At 36.1% G+C, this 21,742-nt stretch overlaps 2 protein-coding genes across 2 annotated transcripts; both read left to right on the forward strand.

The window, feature by feature from the left end:
* Positions 1 to 953: 953 nt before the first annotated feature.
* Positions 954 to 6,750, forward strand: LOC131166656 (uncharacterized). The gene is made up of 2 exons (XM_058125234.1): positions 954 to 1,286; positions 6,316 to 6,750. Exons 1-2 carry the CDS (start codon positions 954 to 956, stop codon positions 6,748 to 6,750), a joined length of 768 nt encoding a protein of 255 aa, XP_057981217.1.
* A 6,222-nt stretch (positions 6,751 to 12,972) lies between these two features.
* LOC131166866 (bifunctional L-3-cyanoalanine synthase/cysteine synthase 1, mitochondrial) lies at positions 12,973 to 16,727 on the forward strand. The gene is made up of 10 exons (XM_058125477.1): positions 12,973 to 13,560; positions 14,345 to 14,454; positions 14,599 to 14,656; positions 14,787 to 15,050; positions 15,227 to 15,364; positions 15,473 to 15,524; positions 15,636 to 15,715; positions 15,868 to 15,927; positions 16,043 to 16,123; positions 16,365 to 16,727. Exons 1-10 carry the CDS (start codon positions 13,363 to 13,365, stop codon positions 16,461 to 16,463), a joined length of 1,140 nt encoding a protein of 379 aa, XP_057981460.1. The 5' UTR covers positions 12,973 to 13,362; the 3' UTR covers positions 16,464 to 16,727.
* The last annotated feature ends 5,015 nt before the right edge of the window (positions 16,728 to 21,742 follow it).

Consider the following 21,742-nt stretch of genomic DNA (forward strand, 5'->3'; position numbering starts at 1 on the left):
AAAACATTATTTTAGAAATATCAGTTATTTATATATAGTATCAGACCCTGATGGACCATATTCAGCAGCAGGGCATGGTACCGTAGCTATATTCAGTTCAGAGTTCAACCCCTATTCAGATAATAGGTGGTATTCAGAAGTCGATCGTGCCTATGTTGTGGACAGGCCCCCTCATCAGATATGGGTTGAGGAGGCTGATCTGACTGTCGGAGTTCAGTTGACTTACCCTAGTCGGCCAGCCAAGTTGGGTTTCGCCTTCGGGCCACACAACCCTGTCATGAGGGGTTAATTCATGACTTCAATTATCCATCTAGGGAATTTTCACAGTTATTATTTATATATATTATGATCAGATTTACAGATGACAATTATACTTATAAGTATTCTCAGTATTATGAATAGAACATTTTGAATAATCAGTTTATGTTAAGCTACGTAAGCATGTTTTATATGATAACAAGTATACAGGTTTTCTTAGTTTTGTTATACATGGTATTATTTTGTTTAGATAAGATTTTCTAAGTATATGACTCACTTGCTACACCCTAGTAATAGCATGTTTCCTCTTACTGAGCGTTGCCTCATCCCATTTAACTTATATTTTTCAGGTGATCTAGTGAGGCGAGCAGATCAGGCTCGTAGATAGAAGGGTTTCAATGCTGCCTGTTGTTAGAGTGAGTATTTTGGGGAAGGTTTTCCTTGTTTAGTTCTAGTCTCAGATGAAGTATATTATGAGAGATACAGTTGTGTATTTATACCGTGGGAGTATGTTAGCACTCTGGTGTTGTATTATTTATATATGGTCTCAATTGTATGGATTCAGCTTCTCGCTGCTTCGGTTGATGGTTTTATATTAATTAGAAAATAACGGAGCAGTGGAATTTCATAGTATTTATTAGTAAAAAAAAAATTAGCAAGGCGTTACAGGATTAGCTAATGAGTGTGATAGGTCCATGGTAGATGCATCTTGTGGAGGTACTTTCCTCACCAAACATGAGAATAAGGCCAGAGCTCACTTCAAGAACCTCACCAAGAATTCTCAGCAGCATGCTGCTGCTACTTGTAGACCATCCCAACCATCCACTTCCAATCTTAAAGGAGTCTATGAGTTAGCCACAGACCATGACCTTGCGCCCACACTGCACACCATAGTTAGAAAGTTAGATCAGTTCCTATCCTTAGGACAGCAACCACACCTTGTGGCGTGTGCGGAGGTGTCTGCCATTTGTTCTGATCCTTCACACACATGCTATAATTTCCCCAATGCACCTCCCCCGCTTGAGCTTGTATAGGAGGAAGTTAAGGCCACCACAATTGGTACGATAGATTGACCATTGACCCATATTTGAACACGTACTATAGAGACCCAGTAAAAAAATAATAGCAATTAAATAATAATAAGGAAAATGGAGTTAAATGGGAGAAAAGAAATTCAAAAGAAGGGCAAAATTAGGGTTCGCCGCCGAACCCCTAGGTTTCATCAACGAACTTACTTGTATGGTTCGTGGACGAGTACTTGAGTTTCATCGATGAAGAGATACCGAGAGGGGAATTTCATACCTTAATGGTTCATCAATGATGTCGCTACCTTCGTCGACAAAATCCCTCCTTGGGTTCGTCGACGAGGCCACGTGTCTCGTTGACGAAGCCACATGGCTAGCCATCTATATATAAGTGAAAATTAGTTTTTGGCGAGAGAAAAATAGTCTCTCTCTCATTCTCTCTCTAAATTTTGGCCTGTACACCTTACTCTATGATCCTCGCTTCATTAAAGCTCGGTTTGATGATCGGGAACTGCCACGAGGTTTATGGGGAGATTCTCTGCAAGATTCCCGGAGCAGATTGTTGGTTTGGAGTTCTTGGACACCATCCCAAAAGTGGGTTATTTTAAGGTTTTTATGATTATTAGGTATTTTTGGACTTAGGATTTGTGTTAGACAAAACTATACTGAAGTTTGAATTGATTAAACTGGGATTGATGTGAAATACAGGGTTTGGTGCAAACACCGCAGGCACAAGATAAGGATCCTAGTGGATACTTCCTCGGGAACTCAAGTAAAGATGATAATAGTTTATAGCCTAGGAAATTATGAACATGTGGTTCGGAAAAATGTGAATTGGATAATTATTCTGGGAAATTCTGTTGATTGACTGGGAAATATATATATATATATATATATAATTTTAGGGTTTTGGAATCTTGAACGTCGTAGGTGTGAATTAGTAAATAATAAATGAGTCTCAGTTAGTCAGGTAAGGGAAATATGTTATGCCAGTTAAATTAGAGATTTTTACCAGTAAAATATAGTATATGATTATGGGATTCTAGAGTAAGATTTTGAATAATTCAGAGTAAGAAATTATATAGTTTTATAGATTATATTTAATGAGTTTTAATAATTGTGTGGCATGAGAATATTGGTATAGTATATAATTCTACATAACTTTTACAGAACTATGACTATATAGTTTTTATAGAATTATGATACACAGATTATACAATTTTATTTATAGAGCTATGACTATACAGTGTTTTACAGAATTATAGTTTACACGGTTATACATAACTATGATATACAGTTTTCACAGTACCATGATATTCAGATTATAAAACCATGATATAAAATATTACAAAACCATAACATACATATATTATAGCTTACACAGATCCATTTATTACAGTATTATGGTTAACACAATTTTACAAAATCATAGTTATTACAGTTGAAACAGAATCATGGTAAAATAGTAAGATATATTAAATAGTATTATATAATATCAGACCTTGATGGACCAGATCAAATTACAGAGCATGGTACCTTAACCATTACAGTTCAGAGTGCAACCACATATCTCAGATAGAGTGTGGAATTTATAAGTAGTCGATTGTGCCTTGGGAGAGATGAAGTGTAACAACCTGCCTATTTTACCATAAATATTTTTTTTATACTTAATATAATAATCTTGATAAAATATAATCAACCTGGACCCATGGGTACCAAGGATATACCTGAAATACAACACTGATACCTAAGCAGCGAGAAATGTAAAATCATATGCATATCAAATTATCCATCCAATACAATACTGAAGTTTTACTACAACTTTCATATGCATACACACATCCCAAAATATTCAAATAGTGTCCTAGGGTCACCACCTAAAATCCGTCAGACCCTAGCAAAATGGCTTACCCTTTAGACAAGGTAGAACAATTGAACTCTAACGCTGCGAAGCTCTATCCGCTCTTCTATCTGGAGTTTCTGAAATGTTTATATAGTTAGGGCAAGACACCTCTCAGTAAGGGAAATAAACTAATATCAGTGTATGACAATATGAGAATTTTCATATTATACGTATAACAGTACATGAATCATATTTGATAAAATTGTCCATAACATATCTAGGAAAAACATAATTTCTCATAACATGGTATATCATACTGAGTTTTTATACATAAAAATCATCTCATATAATTGTATATGAAATAGCACCCTAGATGGATAGCTGGCGGGTGTCATGTCTTACCCCCACATGACTGGGTTGTGCGGTCCGAAGGCAAGACCTAGCAATGGCTGGCCGACCAAGTTAGATCAACATAGGTTTGTGAGTACAATGGGTCTGCCCCTAATGATCCGGACACCAGAGAGACGCTTGTACTACCGTAAAACCACATCGACTACCGATCTCCCACTGCCCCTTACGACAAGTGGTAGCACTAACATATAAATGATTGTGATCATATAGCTACGATACCATGCTTCGTGAAAGCCTAAATCAAGCCAACTAGGTTCTGAAAACGTATAGTATATTTCCAAATAATGTTACATGACTATTTCATAATAATAACTATCATGTTAATATTTTCATAAAACCCTGCATAACATATCATATAAAATTCATGGCCCTTACGCCGGCATAGCATATAGGATCCACGGCCTTTACGCCGGCATATCATATAAAATCTATGGCCCTTATGCCGACATGTCGTATAAACTCTATGGCCCTTACGCCGACATATCATATAAAATCTACGGCCCTTACGCTAGCTTATCATATAACATCCATTGTTTGAAAATCCCAGTATCGTTTTTAACATTTTCCTAAAAATAGTAATAACATGCTTATTCTGAAAGCATAATATTTCATCATCATAGTTTCCATGGTAAATGTTACTCATGCCACGCAAAAGGGGTGATATCCAGTACATAAAATCTATTCTAAAATCATATTTATGATATTATACATGAAAACCATATTTCTGATCAACAACATTATTTCCAACATAATTCTACAATATACATATTTACCTGAAATTAAATGCAGTAAAATAATCAATATATTTTCATAAGAAAATTGACTTAATTTATCCCCTTACCTGGCTTTCTAAGAAGCCCACAAAACACCCAAAATCACACCTGTGTGTTCCCTAACTCAACACCCTGAATTCCCCCAACAAAACCTCAGTATTATCTTACCTAACATATTCTTCTCAGTCCATAAACACCAAAAACCTAAATAAATTGAAATTAACTAACTTACCAAATTTTTGGATGGTCCCCAAGTTAGCCTAACCAACAAATTACTCCAGCAGATGTGCATAGAATCTTCCCAAGAGTGACATGGTGGCTTCGAATCGTCGAACCGGCAAAGAAGGGGGCCGAAATCGAAGAGAGAAGGGGGAGAGAGTCGTAGGAGAGAGAGAGAGAGAGAGAGAGAGAGAGAGAGAGAGAGAGAGAGAGAGAGAGAGAGAGAGAGGTTTTCTGTAAATTTCTTTGTAGAAAAATGGGTTTTTAAGCTTATATAGAAAGCTTGTCCACGTGGCCTCGTCGACGAGTCGCATCTCCTCATCGACGAGTCAATGAAGGGAGCTTGTCGATGAACACCTTCTCCTCGTCAAGAAATTTTAGAGTCCGAAAACAGTCCTTTTGGTATCTTCTCGTCGACAAGATGCATGTCCCTGTTGACGAGCCCAAGAATCCTGCTCATCGACGAGCACTTTTTCACTCGTCGACGAGACCCTGCTGAAAATCCTTAAGAAAATTCATTTTACTCTCCTTCTTTTATCATTTAATTGCTATAATTCTTCGGGTCTCTACACAAAGACTCCCTAATAGTCCAGGATGAGGCGGCCAATCTGACGGCAGAGGTTTATAGTTGACTTATCCTAGTAGGCCAGCTAGTGTTAAGTCCAGTCCACGGGTTGTACAACCCTATCATGAGGGTTAAATCATGACATACAGTTATCCATCTAGGAAAGTTTTCACAGTTATAAATATGTATATAGATTTTCAGAAAACAGAAAGTATATATATAGTAGCTAAAAGTATGATTAAATAGAAAGTTAATAAACACTTGTACTTTAAGTGACATAAGTGTGAGTTATGATGTATCTTACCTTTATATGTTATTCTAGTTACAGCCTGATTAATAAATATATTGCTCACGTAGACTTATTTGCCTCACACTGGTAATAACATATTTCATTTTACTGAGAGTTGTCTCATCCCAGTATCTATAAACATTTCAGGTGATCCAGTTAGACGAGCAGATCAGACTCGGATATAGAGGAGACCCTTGTACTACCCCGTCTGTAGGGTAAGTGATTTTGGGAGATGTATTTTGAGTAGTTTCTAGGGGTTCTGGTGGATGATTTTGGAGAGATGTGTATGTATGTTTAAAAATTACTAAAACTCTGGTATTGTAATTATGGTGATGTAATTTATGTTTTTCGCTGCATAGGTGTTTTGTTTCTATGAACAGGAATTCTTGGTGTCCACTTTGGGACCGAGACATTATAGTAGATTTTATAAGGGTTATCAAAGTAACATAATTTTACAGTCTATATATAGGTAAGAATTTTTAGGTTGTTACACGTACAATCCTGGGTGGAATAAGCATCCTAACTTCTCCTGAAGGTCACAAGCTTTGAGTTTCCAATCTCAAAGACCTTAGATATCACCTACTGCTTTACCTCCTTGCCCGTACCAAAAATCTCAAAATCTTCCCATTTCTACCCCTAGACCTTCATCTTATTAGCAACCATTTCCTCCTTAGTCCAAATATGATAGATCTTTTCAAGAGACGGAGCTGAAAGCCCTCAAGGACATTGAGGCTAATAACCAAGTGGATCGGCAATTACTCCACTCCCACTCCCAGTCTATTGCTAAGCTAGAAGCCACCATGGGCCAACTAGCTACCTTTTTGAGTCAAAGAAATTAGGGCAAGTTGCCAAAGCAGCCTCCAGTGAACCCTAAGGACCAATATGGGGTAGAATGTGAGCATACTGCTGAGCTCTCGACATATCATGAGCAGGCTTCGGCGGCGACCACTTTTCAAAGTGGTAGGATGATAAACAATAGGGTTGGGGAGAAGTTGAACAAGGGTAAAGGTAAGGATAAGATGGGGGAAAAGCCCAATGCTGAATCTTGCACCCCCTCCTCCTCTAAATCGACGAGCAATCCCGAGACTCCCCCTCCCTCTGCTGAAGGAGCATTGCCCCATTATGTCTTTCCAGCGCCATCCCCAACAGCCCTTCAAGCACATTCTAAATCTAAAAAGAAAACCAATACTCAGTCCATCATGGACACATTCAGGAAAGTACAGATAAACCTTCCTCTCTTAGATTTCATTAAGCAAGTGCTTGCTTACGCTAAGTTCCTCAAGGACTTGTGCACCCAAAAGTGCAAATCTAAGGTGCACTTGAACAAAAGAGTTAGATTGACAGAGCATGTGAGCTCAATTCTTTAGGTTCTACTCCCCCCGAACTCAAGGACCCCGACGCTTCCACCATCTCATGTGTAATTAGAGATTACACAATCGATAGGGCCCTTTTATATCTGGGAGCGAGTATGAATCTGCTTCCTTACTCAGTCTAGAAACAATTCGATTTGGGAGAACTCAAACCCACCCCGGTCACCTTGAGTTTAGCTGACTAATCTGTAAAAAATCTCGGGATGTTGTTCGAGGATGTCCTGGTAAAGGTTGATAAGTTCTTTTATCCCATTGATTTCATTATTTTAGACATGGAGCCTACTGACCCGACCAAGAAATAGATTCCGGTCCTTCTAGGTCCCCATTCTTAGCCACGGCTAATGCATGCATCTAGTATAGGACCGGTGTTATGGATATATCCTTTGGCAACATGCAGATCTGGCTGAATATATTTGTTAGCTTTGGTGTATTCCCAAACGGGGGGGTGAATTGGAATTTTAAACTTTTCTCTTAGGTTACGTCAGAAGTCAATATGATTTGGCAACCTAGGGTCTTTCTATACAATCCCAAATGTGCAGATAGACACAAGAAACGTAAATTAAATCATGCACTTCTTTCAAACTATAACATACATGTGCAGAAATGTAAATTGTGAAAATGTAAATGGACACAAGATATTTTATCGGGGTTCGGCCAACTGTGCCTACGTCCCCGCCTCTAGCTCACAAGCCCGAGGATTCCACTAATGCTCACTTGATGGGTGGAGCGGCACCTAATACAATTAGGTCAATTAGCACAGGGTTGACCTCAACCTTTACAAACTCTCCTTGCGGGGCGGAGAAGACCCTAGGTCAAATTCACAGGGCTGACCCCAACCTAATCCTTCCGGACTAGATCAAACCCTCTTAGGACATGCCTGGAAATACAATAGTATTTTCACAATATAACTAGTACAATGATTATGCTTCTCAAGTAAAGCAGATATGTACCCCAATACGCACAATATAATCAATCAACCACACATTAACGATGTAGGAAATGTAAGCTCAGTGATGTATATTTTTGTGCAAGCTACACTTAACAAGATATGATCGCTAATATGCTCAAGAGTTTTTAATCAAGTTATTTCTTTGAAACAGTATATATCAAATCTTAATAATAATCATGGTTTCAAAGATACTGCAAATATTCAAAACAACTCAAAATATTTTCTTCAATGTAATATGCTCAAGCGTTACTGGAAAGAATAATATAACTTGTAGAAAAATGTTTTTACACAACAAAATCAAGCTATAGGAATCTTTGCAATGACAATGCAAAGATCTTTAAGCTAATGAGTTTTTCCCAATACTAAATTTATCAAATAATAATCTGTGGGAAAACTCTTGCTTGACTCCCCAAAAATAATATCAAACAATCAACTAAACAAATGGGAGTATTAACACTATCTAATGAACACAAGGACAATCAATAAACTCTCACACTATCAAGATGTATTAAGGGAGTGAAAATTTGAGAGTATTTTGGGCAAAATGAGATTTTGAGATAGAGAGGATTTTTGCTAATTATTTTGGTTAATCTCTCCCTAATCTTGCAAATGAACCCATATTTATAGACAAGGTAAAAAATATAACCGTTTGGGTTTGAGTAGTTAAAACACCATTAACCAAACTTAACCCGTTTTTACCGTGGTTAAATTAATTTTGACCTGCCGAGGTTCAGGTGGCTGAACCGTGGTTCGGTCGCCCAAACAAATACAACTTTAAAAGTTATTTAAATGAGTTTGGTTGCCTGTATCGTGCTTTGGCAGCCCGAATCAAAGTCAATAGCATTGCTTCGTAACTTTGGGTGCCCGATCAAATATTCGGTGGCTCGAACTCATGTGTTCGGTCGCCCAAGGCTCAATTTGAACTAAATAGGTTGGTTGCTACATTTAATTTCTTTTAGAATATACCCAGAATGGTATATTTATAAACATTTCGGAGGTTTCCCTTCGAACACCCAACTACACTAACCTTTGTATTCAAAATTTGAAATCAGCCTCGCTGCCCTGAGCCAAACCGTCTACGGTTTCAAATATAACGAAAATACTGCCCTGCTACACCTTGATTTCCTTCATAGTTTTCCTTAGAATGTGAACCATAATTCACAACATTATCATTAATTCAGAGGGAAGTTACATCCGTTATAATTACTTCTAGCCTCTCCACTTCTTTATGGTTACTTTTCATAAAGAGTCTTGCGTCATATTTGGTTTGTGTAATGGAATTGGGTAGGAAAGGAATGAAATGAAAATTTGAATAGAGAATATAATGAATCGAGTAATAAATTTGATTCTATGGTTCCTCCCCTCCCGTCCTAATACACCAATTCCTTCTTCTATACCAAGCTTGGAATTAGGGTGCCTTTAATTTTCCCTAATACCTTTTGGTCTTATGAAGCTATAATTTATTTCCTTATCACAACTAATAGGTAATCTTCACACACATACGCACACACATGCTATTTTTAGAGGGAAAATTGATATCATTAGGTAGATTGATACTATATATTCATATTTTCTTTAAATATTGATTTTTTTTTTAAAAAAATAAATTAGCTAAAAGTTGTTTTTTCAAATTTTATTATTACTTTTTTTTTGAAAAATATTCATTCCAACAAAAAACACGTATACATATATTTATATCAAACTAGTAAGTATAACAAGCGCTTTGTATGCGATTGTATGTGAATAATATTTTGTAACATATATTTATAGTTTTTAATAAATTTTAGATATATTTTTAAAATAAATGAATAATATATTTTCATAATTTAATTTTATATCGGGTATTCAAGATTAGTTTAAAAAATTATAAATGTAATTTATTATTTTATTAAATTTACTTTCTTTTAAGATTATTTGTTCTTATTTTCAAAAGATATATGTATTTTTTGCCAGTAAAATAATTTACAAGATTCATAATTATACAGATCTTAATTCTTTTAAAGAATAGTAATTTATTTATAAAAATAAAAATACTTTATGCAAAATTAATCTATAATTATATTTTAAAAAATTTTAACTTTTTTCTAAAAACAGAAAAATTTCTATCCACGTGATGATCGGCCCTACTCACACTTGACACTTCTATCGATAGTCGATAGGCAGCATTGACCAAGTAGAGCAGTTTATGCAGAATCATACGCATGGACAACCCAACAGAGAGGGGCCGGGGTCTCAACTTTTGCACAAGTTCAGTGGTGACGTGATACGGACCATGCGTGGAAGCCTCCCAATTGATTGATGGTTACGGCACCACCGACAAAAGGAGGATGAAGAGTTGAGAGAGAGAGAGAGAGAGAGAGGCGTGGGCGTTTACGTTTCGTTTTGGGTGAAGAGAAGAGTTGTATTCCATTCCGATCAGCTGCAGCTCCGCAGGGTGGCCAGTGCTTGCCTCCAAGAGCCACATCCATCCCCCACTTCATAAAAACAGAGCATTTCTACTTTCAACCCCTTTTCTCTTTCTTTTGATGGTCTGTATTTGTGTTTACAAAGGGCGTGGGTGGGCCGGGTGGCTTTTGGCCTCTTGCGATGTCTTTTAGGCTAACGTATAAATGGCTTTTTCTGATCACCTACCCAGCCACCTTCCAGAGGAGTCCACCCTTGGCCAGCGGGAGCGGCTGACTAGTTTTTTAAGAGTTTTTTACCAAAATATTATTAAAAAAAATTAAAAAACACAAAATGTAGGAAATTGAAAAAATTTACATAAATATATCCAACCGACTTTCCAAAGGTCGGTTTGGGCTTTTAAAAAAAAAAAAACAAAATTAGCCGCAATTCTTAACTTCCAAAATAAAGAACCGACTTTCCAAAAGTCGGTTTGGGCTTTAAAAAATAAAAAAAAATTCTGCCGCAATTCTTGACTATCAAAATAAAAAAATAATTGAGAACCTAGTTTTCAAAAGTCACCCCCCCCCCCCCAAAAACCAAATCCCAACCCTCCCACCCAAAATCAAATAATAAAATATATATTATTTTTAATTTAAATAATAATAAAATATATTATTTTAAAATTTTAAGATTTAAATACAAATTTATAAATAAAAAAAATATTTTTAAGTGTCATTTAATACAAAAATATTTTTTACATTTTATTTATTATTCAAATGAATTAAAAAAAAAGTAAGGTAATTTTTTAATTTCAAAAAATTATATAAAAATGAATACAATAACAAACAAATTTTGAAATAATTTACTTTTGAGAATATTAAGACAAAAAATGACATTTTACTTCCTAATTACATAAAAAAATTATTTAATATATAATTAAGGATGGAAAATTTATTTAACATATTATTTGATGTATATTTTATATAGGAAAAATTTAAAAATATTTCTTATCTAACCGACTTTTCAAAAGTCGGTTTGGATTAAAAAAACAAAACAAAACAAAACAAAACAAAAAACTTGCACAAAAATCTAGGCACAAAAAACAATTAGAATGAGATAATGGAATGGAAGAAAAATGTAATGAAATAAAAAAATTATAACACGTGTTTCACATGTTCTCCCCATCACCAATGTGTTCAACCCGTGCCGCCCGCGCACCACAACTAGGTAAAAATTCGGGCATCTTCTAGTCAGCGTTCATTTCTCATTTTCTTTTATTGTTTGTTCTTCTTTTGAGATGGTTTATTTTAGCCCCATTTTACGCTATTTATTTTTTTTTTTTTCATAAGAATTTATCTATTTCTATTGATTCTATATCCCTTTATTTATTCATCGAATTATCTATGGATAGCCACACATCTCCCCGTAAATCCTCATTTATTAGATACTTGATCTTAGGTTTTAAGTTGCTGCACTCTATGTCATGTCCATAACCCTAGTGGAATCGACAAACTTATCTACGTATCTTCCAATTGTAGTGATCTTCATTTTCCTCAACCATATAACTCACTCATCATTCTAGATTTGCATTATCATTTCCAAGCAAGGTATATTTACATACTGTACCTACCGTTCACACTGGATAGGTCATATCGTCTTGGGGGGTGTTGTCCCCCATACCCCCACTGGGGGCGCTGCCCCGGACCCCTGTGTCTCGAAGAGGAACGTCTTTTATCTTTATAGTACCATTGCAGTCTATCACTTCGATCTCATCTAAATCATATGTCAGGTAAGTGTGTCAATTAACTCATGAGAGGTGGGCATTGTACACATATACACCAACAACTAGCCCATGCTATAACTCAGCCACTCAATTCTTTGGGGCTATAGTATTTTCTCCAAAAAAGGTCTGCTATCCTTACATTTTTGCACATTGCTTGGTAAAGTTACTATAACTTCTTTAAAGTTTTTGGTAGACAATACATATTTGTGATGCAAATATAATATATTGATAGCTTAGAGTTATTGCTTCTTTTTTGCAAAACAAAACTAATCAAAGGACCCTTCACCAACAAGCTTTTGATGCTCAAGTCAAATCAAGTTCAACTACAATTATACAAGAATTGATGAAGTCTCTTATGCATACCCACACATATAAGGGAATTCTCCTTCAATTAAGCATACACTCCACATGTTCTTCCTCTAGTAATAACGTTATTCTCAAGTCATTACTTACCCCATCAACATAAATGGTGCTATTAGTAAGATTCTTGTCAATTTCATAGTCATTATAATATGGGTGAAATTATATATCCAGAGATACATGATAAACAAATTGACAAACATAGAGGTGTGCCACACATTTAGGGTCCAAACGGTTGTGTGGGGTCCACTCTTTTGTCTATCCAGTACACATCCCAAAGATACAAACCCGAGAATACTTAACATTTCACTCATAATAATTATCATTATTACTTTCTATTTGAAATTTATATAAGCAATGTCTAACTAACATTTTTACAATTTACAAACCAACCTTTATGTCCTTGATTAATCTCAACTTTGGTAACCTCTATTTGTTCCTCAACAAGGCAACCTCTGCATTCACTAGTCCAAACTTTGGTAAATGTCATTATCTAATCTTGTCCTTTCCCTCCTCAAGCCCATAGTATTATTTGGAATTTTGCATAAAATCATTACATTACATTTCCCTTTTTTTTTTTTTTTTGCTACAAAACATCAAATCATTAGATGTTAGATAGCTAGTCAAACCCAAAAAAATCATTGTGGAAAATATTTAACTTCCTCATAGTACTTCACCTAATCTTATAATTTGTACTGGATATGTGATGTTCCTTATTAGATCCTAATAAATTTTTACAAGCAATGAAAACGCAAACATATTCCATGAATAGGTATGGTGAAAACGGCCAAAGAAGCTTTTATTTGCTTTGACAATGAGATTCTACTTATTGAAAATGGCTAGACATCCTCCCATTTTTAATCATCACTGTCTTTTGAAACTCTCGGTTTTTTTTTTTTCAATAAATCAACAGTCGTAGCGGTCGCCCACAGGATGAGCGTCAGCCATGCGATGATTGACGACGCGAGACAAAAACCCCTTTTTTCCATAATTTTTTTATTGCAATTAAAAGGTTATAAAATGTGGACTCGTATCCCACAAGGGGGAATGGACTCGTTCGTACTGCAGTTTGCAGATTCATAATTGACTTGGTGCTGTGAGGTTGGTGCAATCTTCAGTCTCCTACGGTAAAATGAGCAAGGCTACTTTCCAGTCCCCTCTAATGGCCAGCTTGATGAAGAGCAGATTTAACATGGCCTGCAACACGAAGCAACTCAGAACAAGGGTGTTCTCTACTTCCCAGCCCTTAATTGATTCTTCTTTCTCTCAGAGAATTAGGGATCTGCCCAAGGATCTGCCTGCAACCAATATCAAGAAGGAAGTTTCCCAGGTAAGCTTCTCTCTCTCTCTCTCTCTCTCTCTCTCTCTCTCTCTCTCTGGAAGGGTAGAAGCTGAGCTTCAAGATGAGCTTTTCACTCTGTTCTGCTTTATTTTTAGTTTATTTTGTTTTATTCCCAGCATATATTGGGAGCTTGAAATCATATGAAATTATATTAAATTTCTTCAGACCCCACTGAAATTCTACACAGCTTAAGCAACTTTCTGGACCCAAATAAAAAATTAACTTGGAGCTTAAACTTCACACTTTTGAGTTTATATATAAAATTATATTGAGTTGAAATCGACATAGTTTGAAATCCAAGCCCCAAATCTATATTCCAAATACCACCTTAGCAACATTCAAAAAAAAAAAAAAAAAGAAACATTTGGCATCTGACCCTGTGCTGTAAGTCTTTAGCATCCTTGGAGGAAACAGGTTGTTAATGTTTTTGTTGTGTGTAATTTGGTTAATATCTTCCTTTTTTTAGTTTTCGTTTTACCTTTTTTTTTTTTTTTAATAAAAAGAAATATTTTGGTTCAAATATTTTTGAGATTTGAATTAATCTCATTTTTATCCATGCCCAGGTGAGCAACAGAGGAAGAGTTCCTCCTGTCTTCAGTTTCCACTAACTAGGACTTGGCCCTTATTTTTATTTTCTGTATATTGAAATAGTTGGTGAATGGGATGGTTGAAAATATACTGATCCGGTTGACATTCCGCATGTTGCATGAGGTGAATCCCTCCATCAAATTTTGTGGTGGGCTTGGTCAGTTAATTACTCTTTCATTTTCAGCTCATTGGACGAACTCCTCTTGTTTTTCTCAACAAAGTCACTGAAGGCTGTGGGGCTTATGTAGCTGTAAAGCAAGAGATGATGCAACCTACTGCTAGCATCAAAGACAGGTATATTTCTCATATTCCCCACTATAAAGAGCTTTACCAATTTCATGTTTTCTCTAGTTTTGGTGCGTATTGTTTTCCTAGTATTCATCTGTTTTTTTTATTGGTTTCTGATGAATAAATTTATGGCTTTTTTTTCGTTACCAGACCAGCATATGCCATGATCAATGATGCAGAAAAGAAACAGTTAATTTCTCCTGGGAAGGTTAGCTAATTTGAAATTTTAACGCCATATTGCCTCAACCTGGTTTTCCTCTTTGGTATTGTTATTGAATTCTTATGCGTGGTCACCTATTGATAAGATTTTCGCTCACTTTGTGATGATCCTCTACTAGACGGTGCTCATCGAACCCACATCGGGGAATATGGGGATCAGTATGGCATTTATGGCAGCCATGAAAGGCTACAAGATGGTCCTGACCATGCCCTCTTACACAAGCATGGAGAGGAGGGTGACTATGAAGGCATTTGGAGCTGAGTTAATCGTCACTGACCCAACCAAAGGAATGGGAGGAACGGTGAAGAAAGCTTATCAGCTCTTGGAATCCACACCAAACGCTTTCATGCTGCAGCAATTTTCAAATCCTGCCAATTCCCAGGTGCCAAATCCATGGCATATCCGCTTCTTTTTACATTCTCAAATTGTTTCAATTTTCTAGAAAGATTCAATCATTTCTCCTAAAATGAGTCGTACATTAGTTGTGATTTTTTTTAGATATTTGTGAATTGCTTAATAGATTGCAGTACATCGATTTGGCTGTGAATTGCAAAACAGGTGCACTTTGAGACCACAGGTCCCGAGATATGGGAGGATACTCTAGGAAATGTTGACATCTTCATAATGGGGATTGGAAGTGGAGGTACTGTCTCCGGGGTTGGGCGTTACCTCAAATCCCAAAATCCTAATGTCAAGGTAATAATTTCTTATAAGCTATCCGTGTTTCTATTGCTAAAAAAGTACTATGAAAACAAAGTCTTTACAATTTTTTATTTTTGTTTTTTCATGTTTTCACTACAATAGATCTATGGACTTGAGCCTGCTGAAAGCAATGTACTTAACGGTGGTAAACCAGGTTAGATTTCACATTCTATTATGCTTAATATCACGGCTGTCTTCATCTGTTTAGCGGTTGGCATTTGGTTGCAGGAGAGGTTGTTCTCTCTAATAATCTTCTATTGAATAGGTCCTCATCAAATCACTGGAAATGGGGTTGGTTTCAAACCAGATATATTGGACATGGATATAATGGAAGGGGTTCTGGAGGTAAGTGCTTGTACTCTTTCCATTTAAGATGAATTTGTAGTGGGAAAATCCAAACAACAGTGCTAGTTCTGTAATCTTAATTAATCAATTAATCAGCAATTGATTGGCTCGATATTGCTTGATTAGCTGATATACTGAAACTATCATCACAGGTCAGCAGTGAAGATGCAATAAACATGGCCAGAGAGTTGGCACTGAAGGAGGGGCTTTTGGTAACAATCCAATTGTTTCAAATACCCAATAAAATAATGTTTTCTTCTTGTAGAACTAACAACTTGAAGTGGATTACTCGATTTTAAATTTTGTGATGGCATTTGATTCCCATAGGTTGGGATATCATCGGGAGCCAATACTGTTGCAGCTCTCAGACTTGCAAGGAGGCCGGAGAACAAAGGGAAACTTATTGTGGTATGCACAAACTACCTCTTGCTTTCTGATCATACAAATGTGCAAGTTTCAAGTGATGCATGCACTTGAAAAATACCATCACTAGTCTATTGTTTGGCTTGGCTGAGAGAGACTAGAGATTAAATGGTTCTGAAAAAAATTCATCTTGAAAATCCTGCCTTCACCATTTACTCATTTTGTACCAAAGTAAATATTTTCGGTAACAAATGTATACATTAAGGGTTCTTGAAATGAATTGCAGACTGTTCATCCAAGCTTCGGAGAGCGGTACTTGTCTACTGTACTGTTTCAAGAACTGAGGAAAGAGGCTGAAAACATGCAACCAGTTTCGGTCGATTAATGCCTGGCCTGTTTACAGGACTCCCTGGTTTCACTCCCATTTCAAATATGATCAGTTTATTTATTTCTTTTCAATATGTTTGTTCAGACCATGTGTTTACAGGAGCTTAATCATGTAGCCTGATTACTTGGACAATGGAATAAATTTTGGCATGGTGTGTTACCTCCTGGGGTGGTGTGGTTGATTCATGATATGACAAACTTTTTTTGTGTAGTACTGGAATCTTCCTTTAACCAATAATAATAATAATAATAATAATTTGTATGTTTGGTGTTCTACTTTTGCTTCGTCGAATCATAGTATAACATATGATTGTCTTTGAATTTCTTTTTTTTTTTTTTTCCCTTTTTTTCCCCATTAAGGCTCTCTTTGCATCAGGGTTTTTATTTAACGAGGAACAAGAAAAGAAAATAAGAAAAATTAATTTGTTAGCTATGTTCTGTTGAGTTGATCAATTGATGAGTCTGTCTCATTTACTTTTATTGCAGTATGAGAGTTTTCCTTTTACAAAACAGAAAAAAAAAAAAAAAACAAACAAACAAACAAGCAAAAACAAAACAAAAGCAATAATAATTTGTATGTTTAGTTGCTAGTTTTGCTCCCATGGTTTTGAGAGTATTATGTTGAAGCCTGAAAATATTGGAAGGATGCAGGACCGGGACATCAGCAAGAAGCGAACGAGCTGAGCTGTGGGAGTTGAGCTTAGTTACAAGGCAGCAACTGAAATATTCCCTTCATTATTTTATTGTTTTTATTTTTTGGCGTAAAATGTTAACAGATATATGTTTTGTACAGAATTAGTTAGAAGAAGATTCCTTTACAAGTTGTATATATTTGACAATCTATTCATTGTATAAATTAATAGAAGAAGAGAAATTCTTTCTGCTTTAGTTTTTTTTTCACTCTCCAAAATCCAACATGTGATCGGAGAATGCACCGGAGGAATCCGAAATTGGTAATCCTCCTCCAAACACTATCCCCAATCCAAATTAAAAACTAAGGTGTAGTTTCAAAAGGGGGGGTGAATTGAGTTTTAAAAGTTTATTTTAACTTTTTTTACAAATTCACACCTGAGAAGTTTATTAATCACACAAGTATGATTTGAATTTCAATATCAGTTAGATATCAAGATTCTCTTTTAAAAACTCTAAGAATGAGTAAATTAACTTGAACTTTAGTAATGTCAATCAACACCCAATCAACCAATCAATAAATCAACACAAGTTACTTAACCAATATATGAGTTGCAGCAGCACTTCCACAATTCAGTAATTGAACAATAAAAAGTCATGTATTGATAGATTTAATGTACTTCCTTTTAATCAAAGTTTCCGCAAACGATTAATTAACATACTTCCTTTAAGGTTTCCGCAAAAGATCAATCAACGTACGCCCTTTATTTAAAATTTTCTCAATCTCAATATCAATTTAATTTCCTACACGTAAACAAACATCCACACAATTTAGATATATATGCATAAATTTAAAGAGTAAGGGTAGATAGTGAGACCGAGCTTTTACAAGGTTCGGCTAAGCTATACCAGCCTACGTTCTCACCTTAGGCAACACCACCTAAGGATTCTGCTATAACACTCTTTTCCGGGTAGGAGCAACTTTACAATCCCTCCTTCAATAGGCTAGAGTACACATTTCCAAACGATATCTCCACTCTTGGTACAACAATTCAACAACCCTGAATCGTCAAGAAAACAAGAAAATAAGAAAGAATTCTTGTTTACAAGAAATACTCTCAGATAGAGCAGATTAGTACAAATATAGCACAGCTAATCAATACTTTAAAGTAAAAATCAAAGAAGAATGAATTTAAGCTCAAAAAGTATGTCATCGGGATTCTTCCTTTGATTTGAATCAAAACTCAGAAGTTGTGCTCAGAGATCAGTGATCAATGACTAAGTATTTCTTAAAAAATCTCAGCAAGTAGATGTGTGCAAGAGGGCTTTTGAGAGAGTAGGAGCAATATAGATTGAAATTAGATTTTCAATTCTTGGTGTATAATTTGATTTGAGAAACCATGTATTTATAGGCTCAAAAAGTAATAAATTCGTGTTGCTCAAGTTACTTGGAGTGTTTCCTAAATTTTTATAAAGTTTGGGGCACAAACAACTCAATTTGGAAACTTTAAAAACTATTTTAAAAACTAGTTATTACGAAGGTCAGTCGCTTGATCTTCAAATACAGTGTATTTTTCAATTCAAAACAAGGTCAGTCTCCTGAGGTCCCAGGGGTCAATCACCTGGTCCTTCATTGTCTGTCAAAATTTAATTCAGCAAACATGTCAATCACTTGACAAGACATGACTTAGTCGCTTGAACAATTAAAAATATTATTTTTAAAGTTTGTTTCCAAAAACCTGAACCAACTTGCTTTGATGCTTTTAAAGAGTATTTTTCGGGGTTTTCAAAATAAGGTCTCTAAGTTCATAATAAACCCTAATGAGCCTCAAAGCATTCAATTTGATATTCAAATGAAGTACTTAAATAAGACTTCCTAAAGACTTTAAAAACTCTCTAAACTTGAAGTCTTCATGTATTTCTTTATTTTGAGTCCTCTTTGTCTTGAGCTTTAATATTCTTTAAGCTTCCATATATTTTGACCATCTTGGACCTCTTAAGCCTTCTTTTGATCACCTTGTTGTTGAAGTATAAGCTTTTATGGCACTTGTGATCTTGGACTTTTAATTCTTGAATCTTTTGAACTTGTCATACTAGGTTTCCTAAAATATCATCACTTAAACCATAATTTGTTAAATTAACCTTTATTTATCATCAAAACAAGATTCAAAAGTTATGTTAGGCCAACAATATCCCCCTTTTTGATAATGACAAATAAGAAGCAAAGATGAGAGAACCTTGATAAGGCTCCCACTTACAATAAGCATACTTTTAACAATATGAATCAAAATGAGGATTTCAAATATAAGTTCAAAAATCAATATGTCATAGTCAAGTATTAGTGCATTATAGCTCATTTCAGCATACTAGCATTAGGATTATGTCTCAAGTCATTATTTAAAGCATTATCTCATATAGTTGGCATTATAGCTCATCATTGATTTGCTTATTGTGCTTTCTCCCCTATGCTATGAAATATTATCAAAGTTATGTGTTCTTATTGTTGCCATGCTCTCATTTGTGCTCTCTAAGATATCTCTCCCCCCTTTGACATCAATCAAAAAGAGATAAATAGCATAGTCACAAGGATTCTTAGAATAGAACACAACAATAAGCATAGTCATGTAGTGCATCAAGGTGTACAAAAAGTCATGACCATAGGGAGTTACAAGCCAAAAGAAAAACAAAAAAAAAACAACAAAAGTGCAAAGCCAATACATAGATATAATTGCAATACAACACAAAAAGTAACAAATAGATCAATTATCATTTTCATCATCAGCTGCAGCATCTTCTTCAGTACCCTTGTCACTTCCTTCTTTAGATTCTTCATCAGATGTATCATCACTAGGAGGGGCAGAGCTGATATCCATGGGATCAACACTCTAAGAAGAACTAGCCCTGCACTACTCAATGTGAGTAAGGCGCTGGTCAAGTGAGGAGCAAGTAGTCTGGAGTGAAGTTATGTTCTCTTGAAGTGACTGAAGTCCTGAACGCATGTCATTACTAAATGTGGCAAACTCATGGTGGAAGGGTACAAACCAATAAGCAATATCAAATGCAAGCCCTTTTTGCTAATCTGGAAGTGGTGGTACAGCTGCTGGCTTTTGTGGTCGTCATCGTTTCTTTTCATATCTCATTTGCTTCAGGGTTGTAGAATTGAAAAAATCATACCGAGTTCTTTTTATGAATAGTTTGGTAGGAGTAGTGACACTAAGATGTGCAAAAAGGAGGTAGAACATCACCATATGGAAGAGTGACTCAACGAGCTTCTAATTTAGCCCACATCCATTTCAGAATTAAGCTAGACAGATCTAGTTTCTTCCCTTTTAGCAAACACCATAACCGGTAGGGCCGTTGCAACCATTGAGTATTCTGGAGTGGAAATGAGAGCATGTTTCCATGGACTTTGTCACTGGGTTACCACCAGCACTACACAGGTAGAATGTCATCTAGGTAATCGTGGACAGGTTGATTAAATCTGCTTACTTTGTACCGATGAAGGTTACCTACTCTTTGAGTAGGTTAGCAGATTTGTATGTGTAGGAGATAGTCAGAATGGACGGGGTACCATTGTCCATTGTTTCAGATCGAGACCGAAGATTTACTTATCGATTCTAGAAGAACTTGCAGGAAGCATTGGGGACGATGCTTACTTTCTGTACAGCGTTCCACCCCCAAACTGATGGACAGTTAGAGAGGATGATACAGCTCTTGGAGGATATGTTACGAGCTTGTGTATTAGACTTCGGTGGTAGTTGGATTCAGTTTCTACCATTAGTGGAGTTTTCCTATAACAACAGCTTCCAGGCTAGTATCGAGATGGCACCGTTCAAGTCATTGTATGGTTGAAGGTGTTGGTCTCCTCTGTATTGGGATGAGGTCAGTGAACGGCAGATATTGGGGCCCAAACTCGTACAACAGGCTTCTCAGAAGGTTAGGTTGATCAGGAATAGGATTAAATCAGCTCAGAGTCGATAGAAGAGTTACGCAGATGTTCGCCGTCGTGAGTTAGAATTCGAGGTTGGGGGTAAGATATTCCTAAGAATCACTTTGATAAAAGGAGTGATGAGATTCATGAAGAAGGGCAAGCTGACCCCGAGGTATATCGAACCATTTAAGGTACTGGAATGAGTGGGTCCAGTGGCCTATAGGATTGCATTACCCCCAGCACTCTCGAGGATCCATGATGTGTTTCACATATCCATGTTGAGGAGGTATGTGTCGGCCGTCGCATGTGATTAGTTACGAATCTTTAGAGATTGTGGATGCTTTGGCGTATGAGGAGATACCCATTCAGATTCTAGACCGTAAAGTTTAGAAGTTGCGTACCAAGAAGATACTGTTAGTGAAGGTATTGTGACGGAATCACGCGGTTGAGGAGGCTTCTTAGGAGTTAGAGACAGAAATACGCCGGAAACATCCACAATTGTTTTGAGTAGTAGTTTAGTAGCAAGATTGGTATGGGGATGTAAGTATGTATGTAATATCCTGTTATTGTAGTGACGTTGTGTGGTTAGTCTCTGGGAGAGTTTTGTAATATTGTGAGCTCTGAGATAGTGTATGTATGTAACCATGGTATTCCTCCGCCATAAGTGAGGGTATGTATGTATTTAGGATGGGGCTGCTATGTGGGTAGCCGTCGGC

Source organism: Malania oleifera, chromosome 10 (genome assembly GCF_029873635.1).
Source record: "Malania oleifera isolate guangnan ecotype guangnan chromosome 10, ASM2987363v1, whole genome shotgun sequence".
NCBI lineage: Eukaryota > Viridiplantae > Streptophyta > Magnoliopsida > Santalales > Ximeniaceae > Malania > Malania oleifera.